The 20940-nt window shown below is 36.5% G+C and overlaps 3 protein-coding genes across 41 annotated transcripts in view; 2 read left to right on the forward strand and 1 right to left on the reverse strand.

The window, feature by feature from the left end:
* The first annotated feature begins 280 nt into the window (after positions 1-280).
* Positions 281-6904, forward strand: LOC113741770 (protein STRUBBELIG-RECEPTOR FAMILY 6). Of its 3 annotated transcripts, XM_027269391.2 has the most exons (17): positions 281-417; positions 503-712; positions 1726-1858; positions 1952-2023; positions 2118-2183; positions 2273-2344; positions 2440-2511; positions 2804-2875; positions 2954-3019; positions 3112-3174; positions 3270-3568; positions 3854-4140; positions 4435-4700; positions 5358-5490; positions 5925-6061; positions 6157-6313; positions 6414-6904. In XM_027269391.2, the coding sequence occupies exons 2-17, from the start codon at positions 616-618 to the stop codon at positions 6555-6557; spliced, it is 2136 nt and encodes a 711-aa protein (XP_027125192.1). In that variant the 5' UTR covers positions 281-417; positions 503-615; the 3' UTR covers positions 6558-6904. The 3 variants fall into 3 exon arrangements, 2 of the variants coding, with proteins under 2 accessions (XP_027125192.1, XP_027125191.1); XR_003460724.2 differs by having other exon boundaries at positions 282-712; positions 5655-6061; XM_027269390.2 differs by having other exon boundaries at positions 282-712.
* A 3833-nt stretch (positions 6905-10737) lies between these two features.
* Positions 10738-15248, reverse strand: LOC113742309 (26S proteasome regulatory subunit 7 homolog A). The gene is made up of 10 exons (XM_027270126.2): positions 15001-15248; positions 14068-14149; positions 13455-13546; positions 13296-13373; positions 12954-13015; positions 12656-12800; positions 12233-12451; positions 11963-12144; positions 11488-11663; positions 10738-11082 (listed from the first exon to the last, which is right to left on the reverse strand). The coding sequence occupies exons 1-10, from the start codon at positions 15097-15099 to the stop codon at positions 10925-10927; spliced, it is 1293 nt and encodes a 430-aa protein (XP_027125927.1). The 5' UTR covers positions 15100-15248; the 3' UTR covers positions 10738-10924.
* Positions 15249-16034: 786 nt separating this feature from the next.
* The window catches only part of LOC113741293 (replication protein A 70 kDa DNA-binding subunit B-like), a 78124-nt gene continuing 73218 nt past the window's right edge, over positions 16035-20940 (forward strand). For 27 of the 37 annotated variants that reach the window (XM_072046852.1, XM_072046861.1, XM_072046876.1 and 24 more), the window contains exons 1-5: positions 16039-16464; positions 16592-16617; positions 16805-16928; positions 17027-20560; positions 20748-20872. The gene's annotated coding sequence lies outside the window, so the exon portion shown is untranslated. Of the gene's footprint in view, positions 16465-16591; positions 16618-16804; positions 16929-17026; positions 20561-20747; positions 20873-20940 lie in introns of all 37 variants that reach the window. The other 10 variants (XM_072046878.1, XM_072046880.1, XM_072046881.1 and 7 more) reach the window with 7 other exon arrangements.

Here is a 20940-nt window from a genome sequence, read left to right on the forward strand (position 1 = left end):
ACACTCTACAGTTCTCAGTCCACGGGCCTCCTAATAATTGAATCATACCATCAAAAGTATGCTACTTTAATCAAATTTAATCAATCTGTCTCGTCTCCCTTCAAACCGCGTCTTTATCTATTTATCCCTCCTCTTCTTACTACGACTACAGATACATTTTAGGAAAAGATTTATACCCAATTTTTTATTTTTTTGTATTTATGAATTAATGAATCATTACTAGCAGTACTCTTCTTCTACTCCTACTTCCCCTGCATATTTCCATTTTCCTAGTAGTACACTACTATTATACTACTACGTATTATAGAAACAATTCTTTACTCTGACAAAGGAAAGTTAACGAGAAAGAATTCTGTGGCTTTGGATCCTTGTGGCAGATCGTGGCTGCCAGCTTTACTTGGAATGGGAACAGAAAAAGTATAAACGCTACCCTGTTTTAAGCTAAATATATAAATTATTCATCCTGGGATACCAGCACCTGTATTGCTAAAATTTCTTGCAGGATTACACATAAAATAAATTATTCTGAAAAAGAGGTCCCATAAAGCCTTTTCGGTCCTAAGCTGGAGGTGGCTCTTGGGTTCTGGTGAGGATTGAGAGAAAAGGGAAAAAGAGATGAGGGAGGTGGAGCTAGCTGCGGCGGTCGCGCTACTGGGCTGCATTCTGCTGTTGGGGCCAAGCTTCACCAATGCCGACACAGATCCAAATGATGGTCACTATTCTTTTCTTGCTTTCCCCCTGTCTTTGCATGTCTGTATATTTCTAAAAATCTTATCTTTTTTCATTTTCTGTGGTTTCAAGTGAATATCTGCATTTCTTTGTATCTTTGCTTGGTTTTATGGGTTTATGCTTCTTCGTGTAGTTAAAAGTAGGAATTGCTCATGGGTTTTTTCAGTTTCTCAAGATGGAAATGGGATTTGGAGATGCAAGGATGAGTATAAATGAATTTTTTAAATCTTTTTTTTTATTATAAACATTTTCAACCATTTACAAATATCTTTGTTGAACATCTTTCATTCTTCTTTATCTTGGAATTTCTTTTCGGCTCTGTCCTGATTTTTTTTTTGTTTCTCAGTTCACTCCCGTGGTGGAAGCTGACTTTTTTACACAATTTAAGGATACTTTGCATATTTTATGAATATTTACCTGAATAAGTCAATGTGAGGGTGCATTACCTGTGATGGACTTGATGATCTATCTGATGGGTGGGTGATCAGTGGAACATTACCAAATCAAAGCGAATTCATTATTGGGTGATACATTTTGTGTCTTGTATATTTCTCTTCCAATGCATCGAGTAATCAAAGCTATTACAGGTTGGTTCCAGTTCTCATGTTTGAAAACTTAGTTGAAGAAATCTTTGTTTGCGCTTCGTCAATTTTTTGCCTTGTGGGGTTGTGAGGGATCTTTAGATAGGCAAGTATTAGGCACTTAGAGATGCGGGGTTAGAATCAAGTAGTCTGCTGCATAATAAAGCAAATATGTAATTTTGCTGCAGTGACACTTGGAAACCAATCCTTGAGGAAATGCATGTTCAGCCAGTTCAGTTAAGAAGGCATGTGGAATTCCACTTGTTTGGTTGTGTTGTAAAGTGTGTTCAAGTGTAGTGTTTGTTGTCATAGTTATGGAAATACATTCTTGGTGTACATGCTACTAATGATTTTTTTTATTATCGATACTCCGAAGCCAATAGTAAAATTTATTCTCAAAATTTTGGACATACAGCTGGTGTTCTTTACGACCTATACAAGAGTTTGAATTCTCCATCCCAACTGACCAAATGGAACCCAAATGGTGGTGATCCTTGTATAGAAAACTGGAAAGGCATTACTTGCTCTGGCTCAAGAGTCACAGAAATGTAATTTTTAACTCTGAAACTTGCTTTCTCATGATCATTGTCTCATACTTGTCACTCATAACTCTAACTTTAGGATCCTATTTACATTTTCAGAAAATTATCAGGTCTTGGGTTAACTGGGTCAATGGGTTTCGAGCTGGACAAGTTGAAATCTGTAACCAACTTGTGAGTCCAATGATCTTTTACATTATCTTCATTTATCTTATTTTTACTTTTTGTGGCTTTTTGATCAATGTGGTGTTTCGATTTGTTTCTGCAGTGATATAAGCAATAATAACCTTGGCAACCAGTTACCTTTCCAACTTCCGCAAAATGTGCAGCAACTGTATGTTAAACATCTGTTTTTGGCCATTTCTATTTGTCCCAGTCTTTTCTTTTCTGTCTTTTTCTCGTGATTCATCTTTAACTGTACAGAAATCTAGCTGGTAATGGATTCAATGGTGGCCTTCCCTACTCCGTCTCGCAGATGACCTCTCTTAAGTACCTGTAGGTTAAACAAATGCTTGTGAATAGTTTTCCTGATCAACTAAGAGTTTGACCTCAAAGTTTTCATGAATCTTTTCTTCTTCTTATATTTGTAGAAATGTCAGTCACAACCAATTTCAGGGCCAGCTAGGTGATATGTTTGCATCTCTTACTAGCCTCTCCACTCTGTAAGACATGCCTCCTTACCCCCTTCAAGTTCTAAAAAATCTTGTACATGTGACTTGGTTGAGATTGATTCGGACTTCTAACCTAATTTTCCTGCTGCTTCACTTTTATCCTGAAATGATATGTTTCTCATAGAAGCGTAAGCAATTTACCTCAATTCCAGTAATTTTTTTCAACTCTTCTCAATAGCCTTACTCTAATCATTTGAATATCCTGTTTACATCTTAAATTGATAATTGAAATGAAATACATTAGTGTTCTCGCTGGGTTCTAATTATCTGTTACATTCTTCAGGGACTTCTCTTTTAATGTAATGTCAGGTGACCTTCCTAAAAGTTTCAGTTCATGCACCAGTATGACTGATATGTAAGTGCATTATCTTGACCTCTTGCAATAGCAACGAAGGAAGTCTTAAAATACTAATGATTACTTATTGTCATGCAGGAATTTGCAGAACAATCAGTTTACGGGCACTATTGATGTCCTTGCAAATCTTCCTCTTGATAATTTGTAAGTTAGTACTTTTGATAGCTCAGTAATAGAATAATCTTGTTGGTTTTTAAGGGGAAGTCATTGCGCTGGTTCACATTTTATGCTGTCAGGAATGTCGAGAACAACCATTTCAGTGGTTGGATCCCTGATCAGTTGAAAGACATAAATCTGCAGTAAGCACCTCATAGTATTAATCATTATTTGCACTTTAAATCATCTAGATACGACGTTTTGTAGATCTATATTAAGATCTTCTATTCTCTAACAGAACTGGCGGTAATTCATGGACCTCGGGTCCTGCACCTCCTCCTCCACCTGGCACACCTCCTGCTAGCAGACCTAACAAAAATCACAAGTCTGGAGGCAATAGCAAGTCTGATGGTGGTAGTAGTGGGAGTAACTCTGGCATAAGTGGTGGAGCTGTTGCAGGAATTGTTATTTCCATTTTAGTTGTGGGAGCCATTGTAGCTTTCTTTATTGTGAAACGAAGATCAAGGAGGCCATCCAAAGATATAGAGAAGCTTGACAATCAACCTTTTGATCCACTTGTTTCGCATGAAGTACAAGGTGCTTAACCTTCATGCTTTGCCTTGATATACTAATGGTTACTAGCCATATCCAGTAGGGTGGGATTTACTTCCTGAGGTTTTGAATTTTATCATATGATGCATGCACTACTCGGCATGAAAGTATTATTCTATTTGACCATTGTTAGATAGTTGCCTGTCTCATGTTTTAATCTAATATTGAATATTTACCTAGAAGAAAATACTGTTAGAAGAATGTTGGTTTTGTTCTTCGTTTGCAATGGCCTGCACAATTACTTGGTTTTTTGTGATAATTCTTCTGCAGAGATGAAGTCTATTCAACCTTCTTCCACAACTAGCACCATATCATTTGAAACTCCTACATCAATAAATCTCAAACCTCCACCTGTTGACCGCAACAAATCATTCGATGAGGATGATACCTCAATGAAACCCATTATCCCTCCTAAAAAAGCCGTTACAACTCCAATAGAGGCAAAACAATATTCAGTGGCTGACCTACAGATGGCTACAGATAGTTTCAGTGTCGAAAACCTAATTGGTGAGGGATCCATTGGACGTGTCTATCGAGCTGAATTTGATGATGGCAAGGTATTCAAGTTTTATGGCTGATTATTTATTTCCTTTTCATTTCAGGGTTTAGGAACCTAGTTTTTAAGAGCCATTTTGAGAATAGTATGTAATATGAATTCACAATTATGCAGATTTTGGCTCAATTTTTTCCTGTTTCCCATGGACATTACAAATGTTTATCTATGAATTCATGAGATGTTTAAAATTTTCATGACATGTTCAATTTTGTCAATCCTATGATTTGATGCTCGTGAAGAGTCCCTTGTTGATATAATGACTTCTGGTCTTTTCAAATCTTTGTTTAACCTGAAGGTTCTAGCTGTGAAAAAGATAAAATCGTCTGTACTTCCCCATGCTGAAGATTTCCTGGAAATAGTTGCTGAGATATCACGCCTCCACCATCCAAATGTGACTGAGTTGGTGGGATACTGTTCAGAGCATGGACAGCACCTGCTAGTTTATGAGTTCCATAAAAACGGTTCGCTGAATGAGCTCTTGCATCTATCTGATGAATATAGCAAACCGCTAACATGGAATAGCCGGGTCAAGATTGCACTGGGGACTGCGCGTGCACTAGAGTTAAGTCTGGTATTTAATTTGATTGATATTTCTTTTGAACAACCTGGTAGATGATATCATTTGGGGATATGGCAGTTTTTTACTTTGTTTCCTGAATTTCTGGATTATTACTGCCTGCACTGGAGGCTGAATGCTTTCACACTTTTATTTTCAATATGGTACTTCAGTCCTTGTTGTCTAGTCAAAAGAAAATGACTGTCTTTTAAATTCAATCAAGAAAACTTTAGGGTCTCCAAGTTTTGCTGAAGAATTCTTGATTTCATGGCAGTTTTTTTCTTTGTTTTCTGAATTGCTGGACTATTACTGTCTGCAGTAGAGGCTGAATGCTTTCACACTTTATTTTCAATACGGTACTTCAGTCCTTGTTGTCAAGTCAAAAGAAAATTACTGTCTGTTTAAATTCAATCGAGAAAACTTTAGGGTCTCCAAGTTCTGCTGAAATTCTTGATTTCTTGAATGTAACAGCATACTTCATCATTTGAGGTCCATGGCCTATTGTATCGTGGTAAAAGAGGAATAGTTGGTCACTATGTTTGATGGATTTTGATTAATGAATGGAAAATGGAAGTCCAACTAAAGTTTCTTGCTAGGACGCAATTTGCAATCAATTTGAATATTTTTTGTGGAGAGTTTGCTTATGCAAATGTTTTTTGCAGGTATCTGCATGAAGTTTGTTCACCTTCAGTTATTCATAAAAATTTTAAATCGGCTAATATTTTACTTGACATGGAACTTAATCCTCACCTTTCTGACTGCGGATTGGCAAGCCTTGTCCATGACATCGATCAGGTAAGCTTAACCTTCACAAGCTCTTATGTTTACTTCGCAAGAATAGTGTGTTACTTGTTTTGCTGGTCCTACCGGCCATGCGCAGCATATTTTTAATGAGGAACTCGAAAAGAAATATGTTAATCCACTGTGATACTGATTTCCATTTGTTTGGAGCTGTATAGGAGAAACTCAACGTGTGGATAGTGGCGGTCCTTTTCCTGTTTTTCTCAACCCAAGTAAATCAAGAGATAAGCATCACAGGGTCATCAGAAGTAGAGAGATATTAGGTTGACATACACAGCCAGCTAGAAACTATTAGCCTAAGAGGATAGCACTGGACTCCAAGCATTCTTCATTGTAATTGAGTTTAGATATATATTGCATTGTGGAACCAGTCGGATGACTTGAGCTGTGTTTGTTTTTCTTTTGTTTCTTATTTGGTCCTTTTGTAGGCATTAAACCAAAATGCAGGGTCTGGATACGGTGCACCTGAGGTTTCCATGTCTGGTCAATATACCATCAAAAGTGATGTATACAGTTTCGGAGTGGTCATGTTGGAACTACTTACTGGACGTCAACCTTTCGATAGGTAAAGTTTCTGAAGCATCCGTGGTATTCTAATAGTTCTTTGTACAATGGTAAAGCTATTTAGTAAATCACCATGACTACATTTGTTCTGAACAGCTCCAGGGCAAGATCCGAACAATCGTTAGTTCGATGGGCAACCCCTCAACTCCATGACATCGATGCATTGGCTAAGATGGTTGATCCAGCACTCAAAGGGCTATATCCAGTTAAATCTCTTTCCCGGTTTGCTGATGTTATTGCTCTGTGTGTCCAGGTAGCAAATCTTAAATTAATATATGATGTCCCATGTGCATTTAAAGACTGGAGTACATCAAATAATTCTGGATTTAACCTGATATTCCTTGTTGCTGCAGCCGGAGCCTGAGTTTCGACCGCCAATGTCAGAAGTGGTTCAAGCACTGGTGAGGTTAGTGCAACGTGCAAACATGAGCAGGAGAACACTTGGGAATGATCAGGGGTCCTCTGTACGATCAAATAACTCAGATGATCAAGACTAGTAGACAAATATGAAGCAACTGTTGGAGAGTTTCTTCTTTTTTTTTTTTTTTGACTAAGATACTTGTGATTTCCTTCCCAATTCTTTGCTTTTGGGAAATCACCCGTGGCTGTGATCATCTACACCTTTAGTTTTAGGTTCTTCTTGGTTGCGATCTAAGCTTTCTGTTGTCCATACCAAAGGATTCTTTTCGAGTCTTTTCCTGGCCTTTTCAATGTATTCAAATAGGAAACAATTGCCACGTGTCTGCCGCAAATGGTTTGTCATTGTAACATTTCCCTCGTATGTATGTATGTAATGCATTTCCCAACCTTGAATTAAATGGATAAGACAAACTCATTCCATAAATATCTCTAAGTATCTGCTTTATTGTTTTTACCTATGTGAAGAAATGTTCACAATTTTCTTCAAACTTCATTGGATTTCTTTGTTCATCCCTGTTGCTTTTTTTTTTTTTTTTTTTGGCCCTTGAGAATAATCTTTATCAGATCTAAAATGTATTAAGCCCTCCTCCCAGCCACCGCAAGAGAGTGCTTGATTGTCATTTTGCCCTATTTAAACTTTGCTTCGTGTATAACTTGCTATTTATGGCTTGAATCTGTAAATATAAAAGGGATAATTTCAGAAACCTACCCTGAGGTTTCTGACACTTTCACTGACATCCCCTGAGGTTCTCAAAATTTCACTTACCTCCCTTGCTTTTGATTTTGTGGTAACAATCCAGTTCAAATCAGATTAAAATATTATTTTCATGTGTGAGAAGGTATTTTTATTCCATAGCTACCCTTTGCAGAAGTTGTATTAGTAGAAGATTCAAAGAAGAATAAATGATTTGGACTAATTAGTAAAGTTGAGGGGGGGTAAGTGCAATACAAAAAATTGCATGCACCAGATGTGCCATGCAACAGTTATTTGGCAGATTTTGCAACGGCTAGCTGCAAATTGCAACGGCCAGAAGGTTTGCTGTTTCAGTAGCAATAGCATATAAAGCAAAGCAACTTAACTACCTCTTAGGTTTCAAGCTATTAACATTCTTTGCTACTAATTTGGAGTGATAACAAGTGCATTTGCTGTGCTACAATTAGAGCTCTGAGTAAAAAGTTTTAGCTGCAACCATGGCCTCTTCAAGCCATAGGGGAGAATCATGGAATTCACCTACATCTTTCTCCATTAAAAACAGGTTTTGCCGCTGTAATCGCAAAGCAACCGTAATGATATCAGAGAGTGAAAGGAATCCAGACAAGTTGTATTTCTATTGAGAAATTTCCAACTTTGTGATGAATTTTAAAAAAATTCTACAAAAGGGGTGATTTTGGGTTTAATTTCCGTCAGGGGGGTCTTCGCATTTGTGAATTTCACAAATGCGAGCTTACAAGAGCTCGCATTCGTGGAATGCGAGCTCTGGTTATTGAGCTCGCATTCCACGAATGCGAGCTCTTCTCAATTTTTTTTTTCCTTTTTTAAGAGCTAGGGAATTATTTCTAGGAAGCAAATGCGAGCTCTTATCTTTTTTATTTTGGTATTTTTTGAGAGGTAGGGAATTATTTGTAGAAAGCTTCTAATTTTTGTTTTAAAAAATGTTGCAAATATTTAAAATTTTGCAAATAGCTCGCATTTGTTAAATTTGACCTGCAAAAATTGTATTTAACTTTTTTGTTAGATTTCGCATTTATAAGTATGACTTGTAGAAAATTAGATTCAAATTTAGATGTATTAGGGTTTTAAAAATATTATATAAGTGATAAAAATTTTATAAATTGTAAAAATAAAATCAAACTGCTTGGATAATTAAATGTTATATTTGCATAAGAAATAATACAATAATCATAATAATGATAATACAATAATATTGGTGTAATAAAACTGCCATTAATTTAAATATTTACTTATAATGCCCAAAGAGCCTAATTACCAATTTTTTCTTCTCGCGCTCAAATATAACATTAACCCGCATGCGAGCTAACCTTGAAATAGAAAAAACACAGAATCCCGCTTGCGGGTTTCAGGAGTATTCGGATATTCTCATATGCACCTATGCAAATCGAACCAACCGGATATCTTATCCGTATCCCATTTTTTTAAATAAAAATCTTATAAATTTGAAAAATAAAATCAAATTTAGATGTATTAGGGTTTTAAAAATATTATATAAGTGATAAAAATTTTATAAATTGTAAAAATAAAATCAAACTGCTTGGATAATTAAATGTTATATTTGCATAAGAAATAATACAATAATCATAATAATGATAATACAATAATATTGGTGTAATAAAACTGCCATTAATTTAAATATTTACTTATAATGCCCAAAGAGCCTAATTACCAATTTTTTCTTCTCGCGCTCAAATATAACATTAACCCGCATGCGAGCTAACCTTGAAATAGAAAAAACACAGAATCCCGCTTGCGGGTTTCAACGTTATTCTGCGCTTCGTGTGTTTGCTTTTGTTTTGCTTTTGTCTTTTTTTTTCGAAATGGAGGGTTGGCGGTGGAGCTTAGTAACAATTAATTCTTCACTTTGTTGCCGCTACTCCAGTGCATATTAGGACCACTGGTTTGATCACAATTTCCTTTCCATTTTTGTTCTTGTTATTTCCTCTGTTTCTTTTCCTATATCCAGAATGTCGTATAAGACCACATATAAGTGATCTTATATGTGATCTTGTTATTTCCTCTTGTCAAATCACACCAGGCACAAAAAATGGCGCCAATATTGCAGCTCAATTGGCGCCTTACTCCCAAAATGACTGGATTAATTCATGTATCAGGAATCAAGTTTCTATTATTGTTGTTAAGCTTAATTAATCATATCAGATGCCATTATGTAACTAAACGGTAGTAATTAACCCCAACTACTTGGGATATATCTGTAATTTTGGCCCTGATGACGTCAGAAAAGGGGCCCAATTTTTTATCAAGGGAGGTAAGTGAAATTTTGAGAACCTCAGGGGATGTCAGTGAAAGTGTCAGAAACCTCAGGGGAGGTTTCTGAAATTATCCCAATATAAAACCATGCTGCGAAAGACCGACAGAAATGACCTACAGTTAAGCCCTTATTTTCAGTAATTTCTCAATGTTTTAAATCCAAGCCCAAATTGAACCGGTTGAACTGTCGATGGCCTTTTTTCCAATCAAGGTTCGATTAAAAAATCAATTAGTATCAATTTATATTTAAATAAGTTGAACCGTTGATTCAAAACGGTTTTATAAGAACTGGTCGGTTCAATATCCAACTTTAATTAATCTAACAATTTTGAATTTGATCAACCAATCTCATTAATAAGATTTCAAATTTAATATTTTACCAATTACCTATGCGTAATTATGTCCAATTAATTAGACAATAACAATGATTGCCTTGTTCTACTCATTTTTCTCTCTTCTCCATAACTACATATTAACTCTTATTTAACATTTATGACATATAATTGACTATTTTGTTTTTTTTTAAAAAATCTTAAATGCATTTCATTTGTTTGTTAATGCCTTTTTAAGTGTTTCAATTTTTATCATATAAACTAGTACTCATATAATTTAGGAAAATTAAAAATATATGAAATAATACTATTTAAAATCCTTTAACTTATAAAAGCCATTTTTGAGTCTCAGACAAATAATGCTACTTAGAATAATACAATGAGAATTGAAGTGATTACATTTAAGAATATGACTTGAGTTTCTGCGAACATTTGTTTGTTTTTTGGATGTTTAATATTTATTAATAATATTTATAACATCACAGATTAATGACGATAGCCCAACAGCGAACCAACAACCCTTGATCCATTCATTTTTCTGGGTCAATGATCGGTCTAGGTTTCAAAACCTATAATTTGGGTTTCACAATTTCAAGCTAAAACTCACACAAGGATCATTCGTAAATTACACACACACAAACCCCAGATTTAATTCACAAGCCGTGTTTAACTGACACCAACACCGGCAGGGTACAGCAAATACGTTTTTAATACTCGAAATCCCTACGGGTATATCTTTCACAATAGCTACAAATTTAGCTCAAACCACCTCTGATTCCTTTTCTCCCCACCAATTTCAGGCCAGGAAAGCAACTCCGCCAGAGAAAACAAAAAAAAAGCAGTTTTATAAGAAATGACTCGAACCCCATAACCCATTCAAGCAAAATATAAGACCAACCAAATCCATCATTACTGAAAATGTATCACAAAAAGACAACTGGTGACCATGTATAAATGGAAGGATTTCTTGGTGATTTAGCTGTAACAAGAGAAGCAGTTTGAAGTACCAATACAAATAACCATAAAACGGCAGATCAATTAAACTGCTTGTTCCAAGTTTTAACTGGTGCAACAACAATAACTTTTCTGAAGGAGGGTGGGCAATCATTCAATTATAGACCATATACTTTGGTGTTGCACTGAATTTCTGATACCCCTTGATCACTTTATTCACGGCATCTAGAAAATCCTTCTCAGTAACTGTCTTCCTCCTTGCTCGAATGGCATACATTCCAGCCTCTGTACACACACTTCTGATGTCCGCCCCTGAATGAGAAAAGATCTGATTGTCAATCCTCTAAATTATTTCAACAATAACAAATAAAAAAGAAGAAAAGTTCCAAAAACACGTAGTAGCACAGCAATCTCGAGGAACCATTGAAATGCTGACAAGGACAATGAAATCACTATTTTTTTCTAGATAGAAACTGAGGCAGAGGTTAAGTTTCAATTAAAACTGGTACAAAATGATAAGAAATCACGTTCAAATATGAGACACTGAAATCACTACTAAATCGACATATGCTATTCCCAATACAACAATTACCATATTCTCTCTCCTCGAGACACAGACAGACAGACAGACATCATACTGCCAACAATCAAACAATCCCACTCAATTAAATAGTTGCCCATTATAGAGAACTAATAAAGACACGTAATAAATTTTACCAGTAGAATTCGGGCAGAGGCGAGCCAGAAGTTCAAACCGGATATCCCTTTCACAATTCATAGTGCGCGTATGTATCTTGAATATCTGTGTCCTACTCTCCAAATCTGGCAAACCAAACTCAACTTTGCGATCTAACCGTCCAGGTCGCAGCAATGCTGGATCCAATGTATCGGGTCTGTCCATTAAAAAGTGTAAAGTTTACTAGTCAACCACAGATATGAAAACCCTGAGTAATTTCCATCAAGTACACAGGACCACAAATTAACTAAACCTCATGCTCTAAGAGAAAGAACAAAGAAGGGGGGCAGGGGGTTGAAGTGGAAACAGCAAGGCAGCTCAAAAGGAATTGAAACAGAACACAAACACAAGCATTTGATACGGTGCATGACCAACAAAATTTTTTTAGATCAGTTACACAGCCATACAGCTAATGCATGCAAAACGTCTCAGCTAGTAGAGACAGAATGTCTTAACCTGTTAGTTGCCATCAGAACCTTAATGTTTCCACGAGCATCGAATCCATCAAGTTGATTCACAATTTCAAGCATAGTACGCTGAACCTCATTATCCCCACCAACGCCATCATCAAACCTTGCACCCCCAATAGCATCTACTTCATCGAAAAAGACAATGCAAGCTTTTTTAGAGCGTGCCATCTGCAGGACCAAATACGTTAGTCAGAGATGGAGGTTAATGCATGGGAAAATAAAGCTAACAATTCAACAGGACATAAGTTTCAAATACCTGAAATAGTTCACGAACCATCCGAGCTCCCTCACCAACATATTTCTGGACAAGTTCACTTCCAATAACACGAATAAAACATGCATCAGTTCGATTAGCTACGGCCCTAGCTAAAAGTGTCTTACCAGTGCCAGGGGGACCATAGCAGAGGACACCCTTGGGAGGGTCAATCCCAAGTTTAACAAATTTCTCAGGGTGAAGCATCGGCAGTTCAACAACCTAAAACAGAATGAAAAAAATTCAGTTAGTACAGATGCATACAAGCATAATCTCAAAGAACAATTGGAATATCATAGACATGGGCCAAGCTCTAGATCATTGATTAAAGGAGCTAAGAAGGGACAAATGAAGGCAATGCAAACATTTGACCAATAAAAATGTCAATGCAAGGGAAATATTGTGAAATGAATATATCATGATTACCTCTCGCATTTTTTCAATCTGCTCCTTACATCCACCAACATCATTATATGTAACATCTGGCTTTTCCTCAACCGTCATCATGGTAACGCTTGGGTCAATTTTTGGAGGCAAGGGAATCTGAATTTGGTATTTATTCCGATCAACACTGCCAGACGAAAAAACTAGTTCATAACACAAAATCACAGTAATCTGGATAACATAGAATATGGGGTTCAAGTTTTTCTCATGCTATAAAAATAGCATCCAGCTGAATAAACATCAGCTCAAAAAGTTATTGATCCAAAGAGAGAAGGCCTACCCGACTCGCATGCCTTCTTCAATGTCTGTTGGAGAAACCTTGTCACCTAATCCAACGACAAACTGCAGACATAAATGAACAAATTTAGACCCAAAAACCCCCAAAAAAAAAAGATCATGTCATAAACTGAAACACGAGTAATTATGTCTCCTCTTTAAGAATAAATACACTACACGATTCATGCTTAATTCTTTTCTGCATGCGTTCAGTTTCTAAAGCATAATTCGATTGCATAGTTGATTGCTATGAGAAGCTTAATCCTTTCAAAAGATAGACTAGAGAAGAAGAAGCAAAGATCAAAATCCCATAAGATTACAGAACTTGACAAAATGGATGGTATACCTTTGCAATTTGCTTGACGTTTATAACATACTTTGCATCTTCAGTATTCGGGTTAATTATCTTGGTACATCTCGCTACCTGCTCACATGCACAATTTGTGCATTAGAAATAAGAAAGGAAAAAGAAAAACCACGTTCTACTGACTTCCCAAAACCACACCTGAAGAGGTTGCTCCTCCTGCATCATTTGCTTATCAGAAACCAGATCCCACTGGCTAGGTGCAGCTAATCCAGTATCAGATTCCTTGATACCTAATGAAAATTGAAGATCAGCAGTATAGTTCAGAACTTGTACCGACCACTTCCATTTTTCACATGAACAAAAAATGGGGAATCCTTCATCCATGACATCATTTTTCAGAAACTAAAATACAATTAGTAACTTTCGAGTTCATAAACTGGTCATTTTCTGTTTGTGCTATTATCTTAACAACTGTGCTCAGTAAAGTTCCAATAGCATTACCAAATCCTATAACCAGGAATTAGCAAGCAAATAAATCACCATTACTTAATGGCAATACTTAGGTACAATACCACTCCTATCTCTTCCCCCTTCCCACCCCCCCCCCCCCCAAAAAAAAAAAACCTTTAAGGTATAAACGCTAACAAAACTTAAAGGTAAAAACTTGGAAAACATTACTATATGGAAAATAAATAAATAAAAACCTACTCTCAGAAAAATACACAGAGATCCACTAATTTAAATGCTCAAAAGCATATTTTCTGTGCACAAGCAGCTAACTTGCAAGAAAAAATGGAGACAACAATCATACCACACAAATCATTGATTACTTTCGCCTTTTCCTTGATTTCCTTCTCAGCTTTCTTTATGCTTGTAGAATAAGGTCCCAATCCCTGCAGGCAAAAATTCAAAATGTCAATTGGAAAAAAAAAAGAAAGAAAAATAAGAGGCTCATATCCTCTCCGCAGGAAAATGTGAATCAGGAACTTCGTAGTAATCAAATCAAGTTATCTAAGAAATAAACTTGGGCTTAAGAACAACATGCCAACGAGTTCGTATTCCAGGTAAAGCAAGGAATACGAAATACGAAATACGCAGATTTCTTTACTAGTAACGTCTGAATCTGATTATTTGCCCAATTTGAGTGTAAAGCAGGTAGTCTTGCAAGTGGCTGGTTCCTTAAAAATGATAAGTTGCTGGCGTTGTTTCCAGCTGATTATGTACCAGGAGCAGGTTGGACACATTTCCTACAGAGAAGCTACTAGTTATAGTCTCGAGAACATTCTTTTCTCCATTTTTTCTCAACTAAAACTGAAACCATACGACTGAGCTGAGAAGAATTCAACTCTAAATCAGTGAGTCCACAAACAATAGAGGGTGCAACCAAGGTCAAAGTTGAGTTTTATAAAGCTTCCATTCGGTTAAAACTCTGCAAATCAACAGGGACGAAAAGGACGGGAACATTTTAGTTAGCATAAATTCCATATCCTAAAATTGAGAGGAGAACAAAAACCCAAGTCAGAAGTTACAGTCTTTAGCTGGATATAAATATCCTTTTCCCAAAATTCCGAATTAATTACTCATTGCGATCTGTATACGAGCGGAGAGGTAGACAGCACATCAGAACCCAAAGATACTCAAAATTACGGACTGAAATCCAAAGAAAATAGATCCAGAATAAAGTAAAAATAACGAATGGACTGAAGATTTAGGGTTTGGAGAGAGAAGGGGGGGGGGAGCATACATAAGTTTTGAGAAGAGCGATATCGTCTTCGTCGAGAGGTCTAGGGTTCTTCTCGTCCTTGATCTCATCTTCTATGTCCTGCGACGCTGCCGGTGCCATTCCGATCGATTCTTTCTTCTTTCTTCTGCTTTTGGTTATTATATATATCTATATATATATATATTTCTTTAGCGCACAAATATTCGATTGCTCCTGCAATATTTTCTTGTGCAACAATCCAAACCCGGATGACTTTCTACGCGCTCCTCAAATCAGCCTTCAGCTGGTGAATTTAAGTAGACAGGATGGAGTGGTATCTCAGCGTGGGCCTCACCTCATTACATGTGTGTATTTGGATTAGTGGACTAACAATGTATGGGCTCAAATTGGATGCAAGTTAGATAACCTGGGCCAGCAGCCCAATTGTTTTAAGGCCACTGCTGTCATGAACGGTAAATACACAGGAGTAGTATTTTCTTAAAAAAAAATTTATATATATAATGATCAGAACTCAGAAGTCCCCAAAGGGACCATGGTAAATACTCGAGTTTTACGAAGTTACAATTGGCTCATTGCTGTGAAATTAAATGGGGGTAAAAATGACATCATATTTTAATGTAAAAAAATTTTTTGGATGGATTTTTTTCTTTTTCTTTTTCTTTTTTTTCAAAGCAAGGCTTCAAACTTCACAAGAGATAGAGAAAGGAGAACATCATAGTGTCATAATCACCAACTACTAGTATCTTTACCAATTGAGTTTGAGTTGAGTATTAGGTACACGTAATCATACATTGAGTTAGATGTTGAGAATTTGTATAGCGTACAAAGGAGGGGAGCCGCGGTAAAAGAGGCTGTCCCACACGAGAGAAATCATATAGTAACTAAAATCCCTTGAAGGCTGGGGGATCAATTGTTGTATGCCAAGAGAATCATTATATCTACCTTGTATATAAGAAAACAACTTTCCTTTCCTCTTGCCACGTGGATTCTTAATTTTCTGACAAGTGGCAAGATTGAGTATTTCTTGCAAATTATCTAAAGCTTCTCTTGTCTATTTCTTTTCATTCTTTTGCTATTGCACGTTCTTTCCTCAAATTGCACTGAAGCCTTTTCCTGCTCTGTCTACCACGCGCCTATTCTGAGCAAAATTCAGCACAGCTATTCTGAGCAGTCCAATCCCAACCGGCTGTGCGACCGAACCCTTCAGGTCATCACCACTCTTCAAGTCTTCTATTCCTTTTCTTCTTTTGCCATTGCTCTGTCTCTTTCCCTAATTGCCTATCCTGAGCAAGCCCGCTTCCAGCCGCCTGTGCTACCAAACCCATCAGTCAACAACCCTCTTCAACAACCCAATTCCATGATTTGGGCGATGGGTTTTGTGACTGCCTTCTTTAAGCCAGCAGGTCAACTGCTACTCCTGCAGGCGCTCGATATGCTGGTCATTCACGTGGTCTTTGTACTTGAGAGCAGGAGAATTGGGCGCAGGTGAACTGCTTTGCTTACACTGCCCGTTTTTCCCTCTTTCTCTAATATCCAATTAACCCGTTTCTGTATCAATTTCGTTTCATGTTGCCGAATTGTTGGAGCCTCACGTGATAATTGTACTTGAAAGGAGTGAAATGGGGAACTTTTTGTTAGGTATGCCATTCTATTCTGATCAGCTTTGGTATTCAATTTTCCGCCCAAATTATGCTTTCTATTCAACCTTCATCATCCGTATGATTACGATTAGAAATATCTGCTTGGATGTGATTTTTCCCTTATTCCAGTTATGATAAGAAATAAGAAATAGGTTTCCTATTCACTTAGCCTGTACCTTTTCCAGTGGCTGACGAAATCAAAAAAATGGGATGGACGTATTTATCAGTGCATCGTGCTAGCTTCGCTGCCTTGTGGACTGCAAGAAGAAGCCTCCGAGCCTTTACGCCTTGTTCTTTGGAGTCTCTCTGGTGAGAAAAAAACTCCCCCTTTTTTTTGCCAAATTTTCCTCTTATGAATAGCTCGCACAGTAATAAATTCTAATATACACATATGTTTCGATTCATAGGTTCCTTTTGCTGCGGTTCCTTCGAGGAATCTTTTAGCTTGGAGGTCAGTTTGTTGTTTTCCTTCAATCTATCACCATCTTTTCTTTATTTAAGTGCCTGTATTTTCATAAGTGAAATTTCACCTTTCCCTTTTCTTTTTAGTAGTTTTCCTTCAGTTTCTGCTTCATTTATTTTAAGTTTATTGGTGCTATTTGTTTTGTGTCATCCTTTATGAAACAAACGATTGCTTATTTGAGCAGGTGATTTTGTTAATTTGAAATATTTGATTAAAAATCTTTCTTATAGACATGGGCTTACAAAAATATTGCTGGGTAACAGTTTAAATGGTGAATATTGGGTTGTAAAGGATGAATTATAGGTTGTGTGGAATAGTTGATTGTATGCTATCTTTATCATATTCTGCCCTTAAACTGTGCCGTAGTTAATTCAATCTGGCCAGCTTTAAAGATTGAAGTTCCAATTAATTCAAGCTGGCCAGCTTTAAAGGTTGAAGTACCAAGTTCACTATTTCCCTTGTGAAGAGCATATGCATGCTATAAATCAACACAAAGGACATCAGGTTGAACCCCTTGTTTGGGTAAGCCTGTGTACAAGAGAAATTGATGGGTGACGTAAATCTCATATTGTTGCCTAAGAACAGTTATTTGAGCATAATATTGTGTCCAAAGTTATTTAATGTGGTCTAGAAATCATAACTTTTCTATCCAAAGCACTATTGTACTTGTCATTACCATAGCCTTCTGTAACAAGTTCAATATTAACAATATTTGAAATTTAATAACATTCACAAGAAGTACATATGGATGGACAAACTTGGAAGAGTAACTGAGCTTCAAGGGTCAATTACTCTGCTTAGATTTTTGTACGAACTAAAGAATAGAAAAGACACATTTTAATTATTTCCAATACACTCGATGGAACCTTGCAAGCTTTCAAATTTTTCCTGATGAATTCCGATTCTATAAATACAATGAGAAAATTCTGAATTTATTGCAAATGTTCATTATCATGGTAATCATCCAATTTTATTCTTTTTTGTAGTATATAATTATATATATTTTAATTAGCTTTGCCAAAAAATTGGGAATCAATAAAACTTGCTTGGTGCTTTGCGGATAGTTGATATAATCTACTGTGGTCTTTTTCTAAAACTATTTTTAAATTTTTATGGCTCTTAACTATTTTAAAATTTTTTTCCATAAAACTGTTTTTGTGCAAATACAATAAAAAAGTATTGCTACTCAATTATCAAGTTGAAAATATGCGTATCCACGTTCCATGTAAACTGTCAAACATAAAATGGCCTTGTGTCTTTCTTGCTTATGTTGTTTGGTACAATGTTGTCGGCTTCTTATTAGACTCTTGAATTTTTAGCTTTTCTGGATATCATTTTTGAATCTTGACTTCATTTTCACTACTAATATTCGATAGGGTTAACTGCTCCATCATACACTAACATTTTCTGATGATTTTATTAGGTTTTTCAACTTTAAAATTCTCCATTTGACTCCTATATATTTCAACACAAATAAATGCAGTGTTTCAAACTTTCTGTGGGAAATCAATAGCTTCTCTTCCTGGAATCATTTTCACAGTTTGACCCAAAGCTTCAACGCAAACACTAATCTGCCATTAAAATTTTAGCTAAGATTTCAGCTTGACTCTAATGTATAATCTTAAGGTAGTTAGAGTAAGCAAAAGCTCTTGAAAATGTCAAGTCATATTAGACAACATGCATTCATTATGTCTATGACAGCTTGATTATCTCAAGCTTAGATTTTTTTTGGCATATAATGAGTGTCCTATTGGTTTGCATATAATGAATAGACTAAATAACAAATTATTGCTCAGAATTAAAAGCTGTTCACCCATTTGCTGATGTTATTCTAGGTAACTGAGCTGTCCTATTGGTTTGCATATAATGAGTATTCTATCAAATAGTCAAATTGCTATATACACACTAGAAAAAAGATTGTAGTGATGGACATCAATAACAGATTTTATGCACCAAAGTCATTTCCAACCTCCTGGTACTGATGCTCTGGTCTTTAATCACAATGAAGCTATACAGACTCTAAGTTAGTTTTTCTTACAATACACATGTCTGCTATATGTGACCTGTTGTTGTTCTAAATGAGGAATGGGAGTGCTTATCTATTTTTAAGATAACATTAAGCTGGCCAACCTTTTTTAGTGATCTAAATGCCTATTGGTTAAGCAGCTTAAGACTTTGTACTTCTTGTTTCTAATTGCTTACTTAGTGTGTTCCTTGTTTGCTGTTTCGTTTAGGCTAGACTTGTCTGGGGCAATGAAAAGCTCAATGGTTATTTTTAAAGGATATTGTATGTAGGCCATTCTTCGTCTGTTATTCATTGTAGTCTTTTTACTCAAAGCTCATTCACTCATTTATATGCCTATCAGTTCAACATCTTAGGTTATTGTGCCTGTTTTATCCCAAGTATATACACTCTATTTTTTTGCTTGAAATTGCAGAAGTATGTGTAAATATATATGTTAATCTTATCTAGATGTATCATTGGGTCCCCTAATAGCATTAATTTGACTACCATTCGAGCTGAATCGGGAAGAAAACAAATTGCAGTAGGATGTAGTTCTTGCATTGAGGAGTTGGCTGCTTTTAATCATTCGTGTATTTGACAAAGGTGAAAGTGCCACTTATGGGAGTCGGTCTTGCCTTTGTGGACTAAATGGATTTCTTAAGGTCATAAAGCTGCAATACACATTTCTGATTTTGATCTCCTTTGGTGTAATGAACATACTTTAATGTACTTTTCAAACTTGTTTCTGTGCCTTGGAGAGTAAAGTACATTTCTACCTTGTATATAAGAAAACAACTTTCCTTTCCTCTTGCCACGTGGATTCTTAATTTTCTGACAAGTGGCAAGATTGAGTATTTCTTGCAAATTATCTAAAGCTTCTCTTGTCTATTTCTTTTCATTCTTTTGCTATTGCACCGTTCTTTCCTCAAATTGCACTGAAGCCTTTTCCTGCTCTGTCTACCACGCGCCTATTCTGAGCAAAATTCAGCACAGCTATTCTGAGCAGTCCAATCCCAACCGGCTGTGCGACCGAACCCTTCAGGTCATCACCACTCTTCAAGTCTTCTATTCCTTTTCTTCTTTTGCCATTGCTCTGTCTCTTTCCCTAATTGCCTATCCTGAGCAAGCCCGCTTCCAGCCGCCTGTGCTACCAAACCCATCAGTCAACAACCCTCTTCAACAACCCAATTCCATGATTTGGGCGATGGGTTTTGTGACTGCCTTCTTTAAGCCAGCAGGTCAACTGCTACTCCTGCAGGCGCTCGATATGCTGGTCATTCACGTGGTCTTTGTACTTGAGAGCAGGAGAATTGGGCGCAGGTGAACTGCTTTGCTTACACTGCCCGTTTTTCCCTCTTTCTCTAATATCCAATTAACCCGTTTCTGTATCAATTTCGTTTCATGTTGCCGAATTGTTGGAGCCTCACGTGATAATTGTACTTCAAAGGAGTGAAATGGGGAACTTTTTGTTAGGTATGCCATTCTATTCTGATCAGCTTTGGTATTCAATTTTCCGCCCAAATTATGCTTTCTATTCAACCTTCATCATCCGTATGATTACGATTAGAAATATCTGCTTGGATGTGATTTTTCTCTTATTCCAGTTATGATAAGAAATAAGAAATAGGTTTCCTATTCACTTAGCCTGTACCTTTTCCAGTGGCTGACGAAATCAAAAAAAATGGGATGGACGTATTTATCAGTGCATCGTGCTGGCTTCGCTGCCTTGTGGACTGCAAGAAGAAGCCTCCGAGCCTTTACGCCTTGTTCTTTGGAGTCTCTCTGGTGAGAAAAAAACTCCCCCTTTTTTTTGCCAAATTTTCCTCTTATGAATAGCTCGCACAGTAATAAAT

Source organism: Coffea arabica, chromosome 4e, assembly GCF_036785885.1.
Source record: "Coffea arabica cultivar ET-39 chromosome 4e, Coffea Arabica ET-39 HiFi, whole genome shotgun sequence".
Lineage (NCBI taxonomy): Eukaryota > Viridiplantae > Streptophyta > Magnoliopsida > Gentianales > Rubiaceae > Coffea > Coffea arabica.

Bases quoted from the DNA above. Each gene is read 5' to 3' on its own strand.
- LOC113742309 (XM_027270126.2), bottom strand. From the start codon at position 15,099: ATGGCACCGGCAGCGTCGCAGGACATAGAAGATGAGATCAAGGACGAG. The intron at 14,150-15,000 runs GTATGCTCCCCC...TTTTGCCTGCAG, and splicing joins TCGCTCTTCTCAAAACTTAT to GGATTGGGACCTTATTCTAC. The intron at 13,374-13,454 runs GTGTGGTTTTGG...GCATGTGAGCAG, and splicing joins AGGAGGAGCAACCTCTTCAG to GTAGCGAGATGTACCAAGAT.
- LOC113741770 (XM_027269391.2), top strand. From the start codon at position 616: ATGAGGGAGGTGGAGCTAGCTGCGGCGGTCGCGCTACTGGGCTGCATT. The intron at 713-1,725 runs GTCACTATTCTT...TTGGACATACAG, and splicing joins CGACACAGATCCAAATGATG to CTGGTGTTCTTTACGACCTA. The intron at 3,020-3,111 runs GTAAGTTAGTAC...TTATGCTGTCAG, and splicing joins AATCTTCCTCTTGATAATTT to GAATGTCGAGAACAACCATT.